The sequence below is a fragment of the Cynocephalus volans genome, chromosome 11, assembly GCF_027409185.1.
Source record: "Cynocephalus volans isolate mCynVol1 chromosome 11, mCynVol1.pri, whole genome shotgun sequence".
NCBI lineage: Eukaryota > Metazoa > Chordata > Mammalia > Dermoptera > Cynocephalidae > Cynocephalus > Cynocephalus volans.
Window position 1 is genome coordinate 8,852,653 of NC_084470.1, and position 17,583 is coordinate 8,870,235.

General features: G+C 38.8%; 1 protein-coding gene across 1 annotated transcript in view; it reads right to left on the reverse strand.

Moving 5' to 3' along the window:
* Positions 1-17,583, reverse strand: part of SUGCT (succinyl-CoA:glutarate-CoA transferase) — a 723,725-nt gene that overhangs the window by 662,383 nt on the left and 43,759 nt on the right. The window contains exon 6 of the mRNA XM_063115110.1: positions 17,077-17,197. Within this exon, the coding sequence (XP_062971180.1) occupies positions 17,077-17,197 (121 nt within the window). The remainder of the gene's footprint in view (positions 1-17,076; positions 17,198-17,583) is intronic.

Consider the following 17,583-nt stretch of genomic DNA (forward strand, 5'->3'; position numbering starts at 1 on the left):
TAAAATAAATTTTATTTTTATTTTTTTATTTTTTATTTTTTATTTATTTATTTATTTATTTTTTAAATTTTATTTTGTCGATATACATTGTGGCTGATTATTGCTCCCCATCACCAAAACCTCCCTCCCTTCTCCCTCCCCACCTCCCCCCCAACAATGTCCTTTCTGTTTGCTTGTCGTATCAACTTCAAGTAATTGTGGTTATTATATCTTCTTCCCCCTCCCCCCCGGTTTTGTGTGTGTGTGTGTGTGTGTGTGTGTGTGTGTGTGTGTGTGTGTGAATTTATATATTAATTTTTAGCTCCCATCAATAAGTGAGAACATGTGGTATTTCTCTTTCTGTGCCTGACTTGTTTCACTTAATATAATTCTCTCAAGGTCCATCCATGTTGTTGCAAATGGCAGTATTTCATTCATTTTTATAGCTGAGTAGTATTCCATTGTGTAGATATACCACATTTTCCATATCCACTCATCTGATGATGGACATTTGGGCTGGTTCCAACTCTTGGCTATTGTAAAGAGTGCTGCGATGAACATTGGGGAACAGGTATACCTTCGACTGGATGATTTCCATTCCTCTGGGTATATTCCCAACAGTGGGATAGCTGGGTCGTATGGTAGATCTATCTGCAATTGTTTGAGGAACCTCCATACCATTTTCCATAGAGGCTGCACCATTTTGCAGTCCCACCAACAATGTATGAGAGTTCATTTTTCTCCGCAGCCTCGCCAGCATTTATCGTTCAGGGTCTTTTGGATTTTAGCCATCCTAACTGGGTTTAGATGGTATCTCAATGTGGTTTTGATTTGCATTTCCCGGATGCTGAGTGATGTTGAGCATTTTTTCATAAGTCTGTTGGCCATTTGTATATCTTCCTTAGAGAAATGCCTACTTAGCTCTTTTGCCCATTTTTTAATTGGGTTGCTTGTTTTCTTCTTGTAAAGTTGTTTGAGTTCCTTATATATTCTGGATATTAATCCTTTGTCAGATGTATATTTTGCAAATATTTTCTCCTACTCTGTTGGTTGTCTTTTAACTCTTTTAATTGTTTCTTTTGCTGTGCAGAAGCTTTTTAGTTTGATATAATCCCATTTGTTTATTTTTCCTTTGGTTGCCCGTGCTTTTGGTGTCGTATTCATGAAGTCTGTGCCCAGTCCTATTTCCTGAAGTGTTTCTCCTATGTTTTCTTTAAGAAGTTTTATTGTTTCAGGGTGTATATTTAAATCCTTAATCCATTTTGAGTTGATTTTAGTATACGGTGAGAGGTATGGATCTAGTTTCAGTCTCCTGCATATGGATATCCACTTATCCCAGCACCATTTGCTGAAGAGGCAGTCCCTTCCCCAGTGAATAGGCTTGGTGCCTTTGTCAAAGATCAGATGGCAGTAAGTGTGTGGGTTGATTTCTGGATTCTCTACTCTATTCCATTGGTCAGTGTGTCTGTTTTTGTGCCAGTACCATACTGTTTTGGTTATTATAGCTTTGTAGTATAGCTTAAAGTCAGGTAGTGTTATGCCTCCAGCTTTATTTTTTTTGCTCAGCATTGCTTTGGCTATTCGTGGTCTTTTATTGTTCCATATAAATGTCTGGATAGTTTTTTCCATTTCTGAGAAAAATGTCTTTGGAATTTTGATGGGGATTGCATTGAATTTGTATATCACTTTGGGTAGTATGGACATTTTCACTATGTTGATTCTTCCAATCCAAGAGCATGGGATATCTTTCCATCTTCTTGTATCCTCTCTAATTTCTCTCAGCAGTGGTTTGTAGTTCTCATTATAGAGATTTTTCACATCCTTGGTTAACTCAGTTCCTAAGTATTTTATTTTTTTGGTGGCTATTGTAAATGGGCAGGCTTTCTTGATTTCTCGTTCTGCATGTTCACTATTGGAGAATAGAAATGCTACGGACTTTTGTGTTTTGATTTTGTATCCTGCTACTGTGCTGAAATCATTTATCAATTCCAACAGTTTTTTTGTGGAGGTTTTAGGCTGTTCGATATATAGGATCATGTCATCTGCAAACAGGGACAGTTTGACTTCATCTTTTCCAATCTGGATGCCCTTTATTTCCTTCTCTTCTCTGATTGCTCTGGCTAGTACTTCCAACACTATGTTGAGTAGGAGTGGTGAGAGTGGGCATCCTTGTCTAGTTCCTGTTCTTAAAGGAAAAGCTTTCAGCTTTTCCCCATTCAAGATGATATTGGCAGTGGGTTTGGCATATATGGCTTTAATTATGTTGAGATACTTTCCCTCTATACCTAACTTATAGAGGGTCTTTGTCATGAATGAGTGCTGAACTTTATCAAATGCTTTTTCAGCATCTATAGAGATGATCATATGGTCCTTGTGTTTGAGTTTATTAATATGGTGTATCACATTTATTGATTTGCGTATGTTGAACCAACCTTGCATCCCTGGGATGAATCCCACTTGATCGTGATGAATAATTTTTCGTATGTGTTGCTGTATTCTGTTTGCTAGTATTTTCGTGAGGATTTTTGCATCTATATTCATCAAGGATATCGGCCTGTAGTTTTCTTTTTTGGTTATATCTTTTCCTGGTTTTGGTATCAGGATGATGTTTGCTTCATAGAATGAGTTTGGGAGATGTGCGTCCGTTTCAATCTTTTGGAATAGTTTGTAAAGAATCGGTGTCAATCCCTGTTTGAATGTTTGGTAAAATTCTGCTGTGAATCCATCTGGTCCTGGGCTTTTCTTTGTTGGGAGCCTTCTGATAACAGCTTCAATCTCCTTTATTGTTATTGGTCTGTTCAAATTTTCTACGTCTTCACGGTTCAGTTTTGGGAGCTTGTGTGTGTCCAGAAATTTATCCATTTCCTCCAGATTTTCAAATTTGTTGGCGTATAGTTGTTTATAGTAGTCTCGAATGATTCCTTGTATTTCAGATGAATCAGTTGTAATATCGCCTTTTTCATTTCTAATTTTTGTTATTTGAATCTTCTCTCTTCTTTTTTTTGTTAGCCATGCTAATGGTTTGTCAATTTTATTTATCTTTTCAAAAAACCAACATTTTGATTCATTGATCTTTTGTGTTGCTTTTTGGGTTTCAATTTCATTCAGTTCTGCTCTGATCTTAATGATTTCTTTCCGTCTGCTAACTTTAGGTTTGGATTGTTTTTGTTTTTCTAGTTCTTTAAGGTGAAGTGTTAGGTTGTTCACTTGCCATCTTTCCATTCTTCTGAAGTGAGCGTTTAATGCAATAAATTTCCCCCTCAATACTGCTTTTGCAGTATCCCACAGGTTTTGCTATGATGTATCATTGTTTTCATTAGTTTCAATAAATTTTTTGATTTCCTGCTTGATTTCTTCTTGGACCCATATGTCATTAAGTAGAATGCTGTTTAATTTCCATGTGTTTGTATAGTTTCCAGAGTTTCGTTTGTTATTAATTTCTAGTTTTAATCCATTGTAGTCTGAGAAGATACATAGGATAATTCCAATTTTTTTGAATTTATTGAGACTTGATTTGTGACCTAATATGTGATCTATCCTGGAGAATGATCCATGTGCTGATGAGAAGAATGAATATTCTGAGGTTGTTGGATGGAATGTTCTGTAGATATCTGCCAATTCCAATTGGTCTAGAGTCTTGTTTAGATCTTGGGTTTCTCTACTGATTCTTTGCCTAGATGATCTGTCCAATATTGACAGTGGGGTGTTCAGGTCCCCTGCTATTATGGTATTAGTGTCTATTTCCTTCTTTAGGTGTAATAGAGTTTGTTTTATAAATCTGGCTGCTCCAACATTGGGTGCGTACATATTTATGATTGTTATGTCTTCTTGATAGATCAGTTCTTTTATCATTAAGTAGTGTCCCTCATTGTCTCTTTTTATGGTTTTTAGTTTAAAGTCTATTTTGTCAGATATAAGAATAGCTACTCCAGCTCATTTTTCTTTTCTGTTTGCATGGTAAATCTTTTTCCATCCTTTCACTCTTAGTCTGTGTGAATCTTTATGGGTGAGGTGGGTTTCTTGTAGGCAGCATATAGTTGGGTCCTCCTTTTTGATCCAGTCAGCCAGTCTGTGTCTTTTGATTGGGGAATTTAAGCCTTTTACATTAAGAGTTGTTATTGAAAGGTGTTGATTTATTCCTAGCATTTTATTGGTTGATTGGTTGTCTTGGGTGTCTTTTGTTCCTTGCTTTCTGATTTACTGTTTGGTTTCTGTGTTTGTTGGTTCCTTACGTTGTAGATAGCGTTTTTGTTTGCTTGTTTTCTCTTCATGAATGCCATTTTTATTATACTAGTGGGTATTGATTTTTCTTGGGTTTTTATGGCAGTGGTAGTTATTTTTCAGGAACCAAACCCAGTACTCCCTTGAGGATTTCTTGTAAGGGTGGTCGTGTGGTAATGAACTCCCGCAGTTTTTGTTTGTCTGAGAAATATACTATTTGCCCTTCATTTCGGAAGGATAGCCTTGCAGGGTAGAGTATTCTTGGCTGGCAATCTTTGTCTTTTAGTATTTTGAAAATATCATCCCATTCCTTTCTAGCTTTTAGGGTTTGTGATGAAAAGTCTAATGTTAGCCTGACTGGGGCTCCCTTATAGGTGATTTGATGCTTCTCTCTTGCAGCTTTTAAGATTCTCTCTTTGTCTCTGAGTTTTGCTAATTTGACTATGACATGTCTTGGAGAAGGCTTTTTTGGGTTGAATACATTTGAGCTTCCTGGATATGAAAATCTGTGACTTTTCCTATACCTGGGAAGTTTTCTGCCACTATTTTGTTGAATATGTTTTCAATGGAATCTCCATTTTCCTCCCCTTCTGGAATACCCATGACTCGGATATTTGAGCGCTTCAGGTTGTCTGATATCTCTCTCAGATTTTCTTCAATGTCCTTGATTCTTTTTTCTTTCTTTTTGTCTGCTTGTGTTATTTCAAACAGTCCATCTTCAAGTTCAGAGGTTCTCTCTTCAACTTCAACAAGCCTGCTGGTTAAACTCTCCGTTGTGTTTTTTATTTCGCTGAATAACTTCTTCGGTTCAGCAAGTTCTGCTACATTTTTTTTCAGGACATTGATTTCTTTGTACATTTCCTCTTTCAGATCCTGTATACTTTTCCTCATTTCATCATGATGTCTAGCTCTGTTTTCTTGTATCTCATTCAGTTTCCTTAGAATTATCACTCGAAATTCCTTGTCAGTCATTTCAAGGGCTTCTTGTTCTATAGGATCTAGAGTTTGAGATTTATTAACTTTTGGTGGTGTACTTTCTTGATTTTTTATATTTCTGGTATCTTTTTTTTGATGTTTATTCATTGTGGCAGGGGGTTTCACAGTCCACCGGTTTGAGACTAATGACTAACTAGGATGTCGCTGTGGTTGCCAATTTCGTGTGGCTACCTCCGTGGCTGCTCAGTTGGCCTCTAGTGCCTTGTGTGTGTGGTTGCCTTGGGTCTTGGGCTTCTCCGGGGAGCCACCTTTCTGGTCAGCTTGGACTCTGCTGGGCTGGTGGATCACGTACCACAGGTTGTGTGATCGCTGTTGAGCTTTCACTTCCTGTGCCGGACTTCTCCCTGTTCCGTGTGCTCTGGCCCAGGCTGTTGGATCGTGCAGTGGCGACCCCACAGGGTTTGTGGTTTCTGTCGAGTCTCCGCCTCCTTGGCCGCACGTCTGCCCACTCTGTGCGCACTGTGCTGGGCTGGGGCGTGTCTTCTGCAACCCTCGTCTATCAGCTGGGCCTTCAAGACCCTGCTCGGCACCGCCTCGCCCAGGAAGTCTACCAGGTTTCTGCTAGGCACAGACAACCAGTCACTCTGGGTGCTTTTGTAGCACTGTGTAGATCTTTCTCGGGACTTGTTCACCTTTGTATCCCCCCGGTATAAACCGAGTCTAGCGCCCGCCTGCAGCCAGCTCTCCGGCAGGTTCAAGTGGACCTGGGAACTCTCCTACCACACTATTCCCAACTAGAAATTGGTAAGGCTTTTTTCCGAATTGGTGGCCACAGAGATGGTAACTGCCTCCCAGTAACAGGAAGTTTACCGGGGGCCAGAGTCCAGGGTGTGGTGGAGTGACAGTCGGCCCGCCCGTACTTCCTTGCCCTCCCGACACTGGCCGGGGACGCCCCACGCCACCAACCCTCCAGAGAACCGCAGAGGGAGTGGGAGGGGAGGCCGGCCCGCAGGCTCCGGAAAGCCCCGCGCCTGGCCCAGCAAGTGGGAAGGCTCAGTGACGGCCGAGCCGGGCGGAGCTGCCAACACCTGGGAAAATGGAGGGAGCTCCAGGGCGGTGAGTGGCCTGGTGATGCAGGCGGGAGCCGCATGGGCGTCAGCCCCCCAAACAGGGCTGGTCCAGGGGTCACTCACAGGGTTGTGCCAGGTCGGGCGCTCACTCTATGCCTCTGGTTTGCCGCCTTCCCCGTTCTCAGCCGCTGCCGCCTCGGGCTGTTCAGTTGCGGAGCGGCTCGGGCGCTCCCAGGAATCTTCTTTAATGCCGGCCTGAAACCTCGAATCCTGAATAGGGCAGCTGGCCGCCTTCAGCGCGGCCCCGGCCTCCGGGATCCTGTCTGCATCCACAGCAGCCCTGGAGCCGTGTTCCCTGTTTCGAGACTCGCTTTTGCAGCTAAGAAACAGTTCTTTTCCTGCTCCACACTTCAAAGCTGTTGCCTGTAAATGAGGCAGCCTCTCCTGCCGGGGGCAAAGTGGCGGTCACCCCCCCACGACCGGCCACCAGCAGCTGCGGTCCTCCCTTAAGAGATGGCAAGAGGAAGGTCCACAAGTTTCCCGGCTGCCTGAGGCCCAGTGGCCGCCTTTTCCACCTCAGCTACTCCACGCCAACCGCCGCAGCCACTGCCATCTTGAAACCAGAGTCATAAAATAAAAATATTTTAAAGTGGAAAGGTAAATAAGACCTTTAGCATGAATTTCCTTAGAAAGAGTTGTCAATGTACTGTGCATTTCATCCTGTCATAGGGGAGGGGCAAGTTGCTTTCCCTTTACCTTAGGCCACATGAGGGAAACTTCAAAAAAAGTATCAGAGATCTTGACCTCTGTTCTGGGGATTTGCAATTTACTAAGGACCTGGCACGTGCCTAAAAAAACACTAAAGGCAGGACGGTTAAGGTTACATCACCTAAAAGCAACAGAACTAACAGAACTGGGAATAAACTATACTCCCACCAACGGTGAGGAAGAGGAAGAGGGAGTTTCCATGGGCCAAGTGGACCATCAAGAGAGTACAATCAGCTTGTCTTAAAAGGAATTCTACACATGAAGGCTCTCTATAGGACAAAGTGATCCTAACAGGTAGACTCTGTGTACAGATGTCCACAACAAGCCAGGGCCTGAAGCAGCAGAACTACAGTCTGAGGTCTCTGAGGAGCCTACAAAGGTCTCCCTAAGATAGAGAACCACCAACTGAGCTTCAGGCACACAGAAGGCTCCACTGCAGACTACAAGTACACCAGCCAAGTAAGACTTTTAGCAACCTTTAACTCACTTTCCCTCCCTAAGAGGGCCTGACCCTGAAAGAACCACAAACAGCAGCTAGCAATAGGGAAGAGATGGATCATGGAAAAGTGAAGAAACTGACTATGCTCTTTCAACACACACACGCATACACGTACATACAAATACACACATACGTACACACTCATGCACATACATTTGCACATGCACACAAACACATACATACTCTTTAAACTTCCAAGAAGGCAGGCCCAACTTGGGGAAACAGAAAAGTCATAAATTGCACAGGAGTCTGAAGTTTGGATATTACATTGGACTGGACTTTTTAATACATCAAATGAAATAACTGGGGGAAAAATTCTATAGGACTTGCCTGGGATTTCATCCCAGGAGAATGAGTGAATAGTGCAGGATTGCGGGGACGGGGGGGGAGAGAAGAAAGTGTCTGCCTGTACTCCAGTGAGTCCAATTTGTGTAGCAGTTAATCTGTTATATGCGTATGAGTAAAAAGAAATACTTAAAGATAAAAAAGGTTATGCCATTAGGGGATAAAATGAAGGCATCAAGTCACTTCCTGGAATCAGTCCACGTCTACAGACAAAATAAAATCGCAGTCCTTCGCTTTAGGGGCTGTGTTTTGAAACCTTGTATCTATATGCTGTTTCTCTTGCCTGCAGAGATGGGCCATTATTTGTTTAAATAATGAGTTTAATATGAAATGGTAAACATGTCAAACCACACTTTTGCTAGGGATCGCTGACTATAAAGTTGGATAGATGGCCACAACGTTCTAAAATTCTGGAGGAAAAATATTTTCTGATAGAAGAGGGTGCAACAGAAACACTCATAATTAAGACCAGTAGTTCTCAATCATTTTGACTACAAGGGCTCCTTTTAATGTCAAAAACTGTCATATCCATATTGACTATTCAATCTAGAATGATGCTTAATGCTGTGTGAATGTCACCAGATGAACAACTGGACTACTGTTTTTAGAAATTAAAAAAATAATACAAACCAAAACAAAAATAAAAGAAACCTTGCTCGTTGTTATTGCACTTGACTTAGTTCTGATTCTTCCTCTTCTTTCCTTCCTACCTTCTCTTTTTCCTTTCCTCATTTCCTCCTTTTTCTCTTCATTCTCTTCTTCCTTCCTTCGTTCTTTCTTTTCTATATCTCTAGTCTTTTATCCTTTTTCTCCCCTTCAAAAATTTCTATGGATTTGCAGCACAGGCAGACTTCTAACTATTCTTTCTTTCTTTAAATATGTGGTTATGCAGTGAATGAACAGAAAATAATGAAAATATATATATATTCTTATACACACACACACACACACACACACACACACACACACAGACTAACACATTCCATAAGAATCCAACTGCAGCAGTGTTTTGTTTTGTATTCTCGTTGCCATGATATGAATATAGGAAGCAGTTGCTAGATAATTTTCCATATCCATGAGGGCTCATCATTCTCTGCTATTGACTCTGAAACACAATGGGGGCCTTTAATAACCAAAAAAAAAATGTTATCTTTATAGATACTCTCTGAAACATGAACCTTATTTCAATATCCAATGTTTATAATGACGTGACTCAGCCAGTAATTGAATCTTACTTCTCCTAAAGATTATGATCCTGTTCCTCTACTGCTCAAATCTTCCGAGCATGTCATGGCCCCTGCACAACTCTACAGTGTCTTCTCAAGCTTCAGCTCTCAGTTTTTGTTATTCCAGACACACTGATTTCCTCTTAGGCCCTCGAAGGAATCTAGATCATTCCCACTTTGGGGCCTTTGCATATGGTGTTTTCTCTGCCTGAAACACTCCTCCACTTGCTCTTTACACAGCTGGCTCCTTCTCATCCTTAGGTCTCTTAAGTGTTACCTTCCCAAAATGGTCTTCCCTGACCATCCCATTCTCAGTATGCATCCTCTCCTCTATTATTCACTACTGCAATACTCTGATTCCTTCAAAGCAGCACAATTTGTTACATATACCATATTATATTTTTTTAACTTGTTTATAGAATTTATAAATATAAATGGACTGCAAGCTCCTTAAAGGCAGGAACAATGTCTTTCTTGTTTGCATTGAACACGCAGCACAGCCAGGAATATACAAAAGCTCAAGAATTATTTGGGGGTGGGGAGGGGACAAAGGGAATACAGGAAGGAAATAAGAAAGGGAATTAATTGGACATTTATGAATCTTTGATTGTTCTTATTTCAATCGTAAAATACAGAATAACAAATATTCATGTACCAGCCAGTCTAATATAATTAAATATAATTAAAGTTAATACAGCTAAAGTCTTGTGTGCATCCCTTCCCTGTTCCATATTCTTCTCTCCCCACTTCCCAGGGGCAATCACTGTCTTGAATTTAGTATTTTTCATTACCATCGATGTCTTTATATTTTAACCATATACAAGTACATTATAGATAATATTTATATGTTATATTATTTTAACTCTATATAAATAGTATCATTCTGTATATCATCTTTTGTAACTTGCTTTTTACACTTTCATTTATGAACTACAAAAAGTTCAGGAAATTTTCAGTTTCTATAGGTACATACCTAGAAGTAAAACTATAGGTTATAGGGTAGATTCATGTACAGCTTCACAAGGGTTGCCAAATGGCTTTCCAACGTAAATATATCAATTTACAGTCCTGCCAACACCGTTTAAGGGTTCTCTCAATTCATTCACACTTGGTATTGTTAGACTTTTAAATGTCTGTCAAGCTAATGGGTAGGAAATAGAATATTATTTCTATTTTAATTTGTATTTCTCTAAAGACTACTGAGACTGAGTAACTTATTTACTGGTCATTCACATTTCCTTTTTTATAGCTTGCCCATCTTTCTGTTGAATTCCTTCTTTATTTTCTATTTGATTTGATGGAATTTTTTTTATATACCCTGGATATTAATCCTTTGTGAATTATCATCCAATAGTCTGCGACTTGTCTTCTTCATTTTTTATGGTAGCTTTTGATGCACAAAAGTTTTTAATTTTAAAAAGTAGTCAAGTTTATCAATCTTTTTCTTTGTAGTTTGTACTTTTTGGGTGTTGTTTACAAAATACTTTCCTACACTAAGGTCATAAAGACACTTAGTCTCCTACATTGTTTTCTAAAAGTTTAAAGTTTTACTTTTTATATTTAGGTCTTAAATCCATCTGGAACATTATTTCAGTATACAGAATAAACCAAATGTTCAATTTTATCTTTTTTCACAAGGATAACCAATTGTTCCACCATCATTTTCTGCATAATCCATCCTTTAATACAGTGTAAATCATCCTGTAGTATAAGCCCTAAAAAAAATTTAATTTCCATTTACAAAGGTACTTCAAAAAGTTTATCACAAAATGGAATTAAAAGATAATACACTCGACACCCACAACCAGCCCAGCAACAACCACTGAGCCACCACAGGAAGCACCCAGGGGTGGTGGGGGGCTGAAGGCCTTGGCCACACACCCCCGACACCTGCAGCAGGCCCAGCAATGACCAGGACATCGCTGGAGGCCCCATGGTCTCCCTGCCACAATGAAGAGGGTACCACAGGACACGACCCCACCCCTCTTCCTTTTTCCTTCTCCCGCTCTATTTCCTCCCCCCTTCCCCTCTCCCTCATTCCCCCAACTGCTCTGCAACAACTTCATATAATGTAAAAAATAATAATAAAAATTAAAATTAAGTTAAAAAGATAATACAAATCCTTCCATGAACTCTTTGAAGACCCCCCAGTATGTGCCAGTCCACTTCTAAGCTCTCTATTCTGTTATATTGGTCTATTTCTATATCCTCGAATCAACAACACACTGTCTTAGTTATTACTGTTGTATAGTAAGTCTTTATATCTAACAGAGCAAATTTGCCTATAATATTATTCCTTAAAACTGTCTTGATTATTCTTGTCCCTTGTTCTGACATACGCTGTTCCTTTGTTTCATTAGTAGAGCTCTCAGACTTTTTCTATTTAGAACAAAAGAATGTGTTTAAGGCTCTGAAATATTCTCTCAGAATTGAGTCCTGAGGTCCCTCAAAAGGCCCTGTCCCCAAGTGGAATCCTGCACTCTGTCTGTACAAGAATGGAGATTAAGAAAATGCCACTGAGGAATTCACAAAAATCAAAAAGGCACTTTTCAAATCCCCTTCCTTAAAAAAAAAAAAAATCAGGAAATTTCATACACAATGTTTTCCCTACAAACTCAGTCTAGTCAATAATATAATGTAATATTTATCCTTCCAGAAAGAAAGAGTAATGAAGTTAACAAAAAGAAGAAAAAAAAAATTTTTTTTAATGTGGTAGAGAAGATTCTTATTGCTAAATGTTTATAATTAACATGTTCAAAAGACACAAAGGAAGAAAGCACAAATTAAAATTAAATTGTTAGAGGAAATATCATTGTACAGTCGTTTCTTCATATACAGGGGATTGGTTTCAGGACCTCCCATCAATATCAAAATCTGTGGATGCTCAATTCCCTGACAGAGAATGGAGTAGTATTTGCATATAACCTATGCACATCCTCCCATATACTTTAAATCTCTATATTACTTATAACACCTAATAAAATGTAAGTGCAATGGAAATAGTTGTTAAACTATCGTTCAGGGGATAAAAACAATAAAAAGTCTGTACATATTCAGTACAAATGCAATTTTTTCCTAATATTTTCGATCCACAGTTGGTTAAACCCATAAATACAGAACCTACAGATACTGAGGGCTGACTGTACTTTTGAAGTACAGAGAGGTATAGAGTGGTCACTTAAAAAATATAAATATGTCCCTCCAGAGAATCTCTCTACCCAGTGTACACAGGAAAAACTGCTGTTTTCTCAGAAAGTAATTCCTAGTGAATGATAGCTTTTTAAACACTGCCCCCTAACGTGCATACTCAGCTTCCTCTGAAATAAGAGGACTGTTAATAAAAATAATCAGGTCCTTCCTCCCTTGTAATTAGTCTAGCATTTTTATCCTGCAGACCAGATTTCATAGACTGAGGCAATTTCAACCACACAACTGTCGGAGTGCATTAAAGTAAATCTCCCAGCCATTCTAAGATTACTCTCATCAGCAATAAGGCTAACATGTGAGTGAGAACAGACTGTTGGGGCTTGGACAGCACTGACAAGATAGCAATACCACTGGGAAAGATCAGGAAATCTAGGATCCCAATAATAACTTGTGCAATTTTAGACTGATATAATCAGGCTTATTGCAAAATAAAAAAGCAAACATTGATTACCAAGAATACCAAACTTCTAAAAAAGAGATGAACCTTGCTTTATTTACACACAAACTCGTGACTCATAAATGACTTGCTTCCAAAGAATCCATTGAAATTTAGACTCCTTAACCTGTACATTTGCTTATGACTTCCATCACTGCAAATAGGATTAACAACAAATGCAAGAGAATGGCAAAAACGTATTAGGCTCAAATAGAGCTGTTCGGTGTCTCATAATCTCAGAATCCATGTCATCACCTAATGATATGTCTATGTATGGAAAAAATACAGGCACTTAATATTTAGTCAATAAGCCTGAGTTTTAAGTCCATCTGCTTTTTAAATAGCTGTGTGACCTTAGCCCTCTTAGCCATTCTGGAGCTGTTTCAGGAAATAAGGAAAATGAACTGTACGGATGTTATTCTAATGATTGTCGGAGAGGTGGCTGATTAGCTCACTTAGGAGGGTGTGCTGCTGACAATACCAAGGTCAAGGGTTCAGATCCCTGTACCAGCCCACTACCAAAGAAAACATAGATAAATAAATTTATCTAATGATTGTTGGGAGATGGGGATAGAGGGGATTATAAAATAATGACAGGTGCTTTTCACACTACACATGCCTCTGCCCATCACCCTCATAGTCTCCCATCTCTATCACTTAAAAGCATATTACACACCCATTCCCCCTTAGCTGAGAACTACTGAATTATGTAATCTATCTCTAAGGCCCTTTGCCACATTAAAATGTTAATATGGAATTTGAGAACTAAAAGAAAACTTCAGAGATTCTCCAATCATAGATCAAGGCCCAGAAGAACTTTTGACCCTAACCACAATTAGTTATAAATGTGGAACTTTGGGGAGTGTGAGACTTTCCAAGTGGATCAGCATTTTATTTGACTGAATGATGTGATAAAATGCATTATTATTGCCAAACTTCACCCTTTTTGGAACCCATGCCCTTTGCTATGTGACTTTAAGTTCCTCTCACTAACACAGAATGTATTTCACCACTCACTTGTACTGGACTTGGCCATGTTACCTGCTTTGACTAAAGGAATGTTAGCAGATGTGAAATGAACAGAGGCTTTAAATGCATTTGTGGGATTGGGCTGGTTCTCTTTACCCCCACCTTTCTCTATGAGAACATACATTTGGTAGCCACTGTTCCAAGGAGGATAAGAGACATACACGGCAGATCAGGCCCTCAACCCACAACTTGGAGACAAACCTAACTGTCTATATCAGCTAAATCCCAGCCGATCACAGACATGGGAAAGAGAAAAAAATACTTATTGTCATGTAAGACTTTGCATTTGTTAGTTATGTAGCATTTTTATGGTAATATGGTAATTCAGAAAACAATAATTTACCTATATTAATATTTTAGACCTCAATATTTACATTAGATTGTGAGATTCTAAAGAAAAACTCTCCCTCTATTACACATATAAATATTGATGTGTAGACATAAGAACGAAAATATGATTACAGATCTATAAAATAGCACATCTAAAAGAATCAGATCTAGTGGCAAAAAGTCATCTACCATGTACAGAACTTGTCTTTCAACCTGATTGTGTACTGAAGTTCATGATCACTATGACTCTTCATCCTATCAAAGATAATAACAATCAGCCAAACATTGCAGTTATAACTTTCTTTGTATGAAGATACCACCACATAGATGATTACATTGTGAAAAGCAAAGTATTATAATATCTAAATAACCTGAATGTACAGAAATAGGAGTATTATTTTATGAATAATAAATATTTTTAAAACAATATATATTTTGTGGCTTTTTACAGTACAAGTTTTCGGATATCTATTTTAAGATAAATTTACTGAAATATAAAAAGTAAAATTTTTGCTTAGTTCCTTTTTAAAATCTTTTTAAATACACTAGCTCCCTCCTGCCTTAAGAAAAGGCCTAAGGTATGATGACCTATGACAATAATTGAATATTTACTTCATGGCATAGGTTCTTTTTGTACCTGAAAGCAATGATCGTTGTATAGTGCCATGGATAAGTTGTAAAAGAAATAACTGATTGGGCCAACTAACTAACCCCAGGCTATCTTCTAAAAGATTTTTTGGAAGACATAAGCATAATATTTACCACTTACTCTTATCTCTGAAAAGTGGAATGCAGAGAAAGTGGCAGCTATTAAAACCTCTTTAGTCACGTTCTGCTTACTCGTTCACTAATTTAAGAAACTGCTCTTGAGCTCCTACCATGTGCTCTGCACTGTGGGTGGAACTGGGAATAGAACAAAAGCCCACAGGAGAGTGGGGGAGACAGACAGGTAAACAGGCAAATACAAAACATGACAGAGAACACCTAAATGAATCTTAAGGGATCAAGAAAGTCCGCACAAAGTAATGACATCCAAGCTGAGATCTAAAGGACAAAAAGAGAGTAACCAGGGGTGATGAGGGAAGAGTGTTCCAAGCAATGGGAACATCATGTGCAAAGACTCTGAAGTAAGAGAGAGCATAGTGAACTTAGGAAAAACAAGTAATTCCGATCCTATACATGCTTTATGACTTTCTGCTTAAGCTGTCTATGCTTTTAAGCTTACCCTATCTATGAAAACAAAGATTTCTGTACTCGGCCAGGAGGTTCTCCTCCCACCCCACTGACAATTCCTTCTCAATCTCCTGCACTGTGTCCTCACCATCTCCCAATCATATAGTCACTGGAGTGCATCAGGCTTATCCTCTTGGATTCTCCCTTCTCTAGCTACACTTATTCTCCAAATTACCTCACCCTGGCTTCAAATTCGCTCCCAACTATCAAATTTTACATCTCCTTCAAACTCCTAACTCTTAGATCCAATCCCTTACTCTACATCTCCACTTGAATATCTAACAGGCATCTAACCAAGACACATCCAAAATCTGATTCTTCACATTTCCCTACCAAAACTTCTTTCCAGCCTTGTTCATCGCAGTGAATGGTAATTCCATTCTTCTAATTGCTCAGGCCAAAACCTTAGAGTCAGCCTTAACTCCACTCTTTCCGTGACACTCACATGTAATCCATCTGCAAATCCTATCCACTTTATCGTGAAAATATATTCGGAATCCTATCACTCTTCAACTACCTGCACCACAACCACCCTAATTCAAGCCCCTATCATCTCCAGCCTGGAATATTTCAACAGCTTCATAACTGTGCTTCCACCACCTCTGTCCTCACAACACAGTAGCTAGAGGAATCATTTTCAAAATATGTCATATTATATCACTTTTCTGCTCAAAACCCTCTATTAGCTTACAATCTTACTCACCATAAAAGCCAAATTCCTTAAAAGTAGCCCACAGGCCTTTTATTATCTTGCTAACCAACATCTCCCTGATTTTCTTCCTGCTAGACCCCTGTGCTCACTCTGCATCAGCCATACTGGCATTGCTGGTCTTCAAACAGGCCCAGCACACTCTTGCCTCCTTTGCTCTTGGTATTCGTGCCAATGTCTATATGGTTCACTCCTCTACTTCATTCAAGTTTCTGCTCAAGTGTCACCTTATCGAAAAAAACTTCTCACCTTCTGGTATAAAATAGCTCCTCCTCACCCCATCCCCCTTGCCCTGCTTTATTTTTCTCTTTAGCCCTTATCACTACCAGACTCAATTACCAAAAGTGTTCATTTAATAACTTCTCCCTAACCTAAAATATAAATCTCCTAGATAGGACAGCTATGTTTTATTCTCCCTGTATCCCAGAACCTTAAAATACTGCCTGGCAGATCATAGAACTGCAATAAATATTTGATGGATGAATGAATAAAAACTGAAAATATTATGAATTTTTCTAACGAAAACTATTAATACAACTTTCTATTTTAAGAGTCACTTTTATGTATCCCTAGTTAACAGTTGAGTACTTATAAAATATGTAAAACTAAGTAGCACTATGACTTTTTCCCCCAGAGCCTAAAGACACACACGCACACGTGAGGTTCACTGGCAAAGGCTGAACAATCAGAAGACTTTATAGCAATAGCACTCTTTTCCTTTCCTTTGCTTAGCACTTCTGAACATATTGAAAGGGTATTTGAGTTTTTGTGTTATCTTAAAGCCAATTTCACCTTTAATTCTCCTAAACTTGAGTTAATAACAAACTTGTAAATATTTGTAAAACATCATGTAAAAACTGACAAAACATAAGAAGACAATTTAAAGAAGAAATCCAAATAGCCAATAAGTTTATGAAAATGTTCATTTATGTTTAATGTTCCTTAACAGTTAATGTTCAGCCTAAATGGTTTGGAGTGGCGGAAAGCAGAATCACTTCAAGAAAACCAACACCAGCAAGAAGTCTCTAATAGGAACAAGAAAACAGAAATTGGAAAACCTACTCATTGTGAGGGTGGGGTTGAAATACCTGTAATGGAGCAATAGATGATGTGTGGAGCAATCTTGTCTATATCTTCATAGCCCAGGCCCATTGCAGACAGTTTGCCAGGGACATAGTTTTCCATGAATACATCACAAACAGCCGCAAGCTGAAGGAAGAGAGAAAGATGAGTCAGACTTCTTAAGGAACTTCCAAACTTTCAACAAGTCCCCACGGGACAGAATTTTAATTTCAGTATACACAATTGATCCTCACTTTGTGAGAGTGCAGAAAATCACAGGACAGTTGAACTAGAACTAGATAAACATAAAAGCCCTCATCAACTACTTCAAGTTTTACTGTCAGTAAAATAATGGCTATTAAATTTTTTTGTAAATACACGGTATTGAATGGATCCTGCTTCCTTTGAATTAAGAAATATCTAGGTTACGTGGTCTGTCCAAATATATTCTCAGAAGTTTAGATAGAAAAATTAGAATATAAGTACATAAAATATATTAAAACATCTTTTAAAACCTTTACAAAAAACTGAAT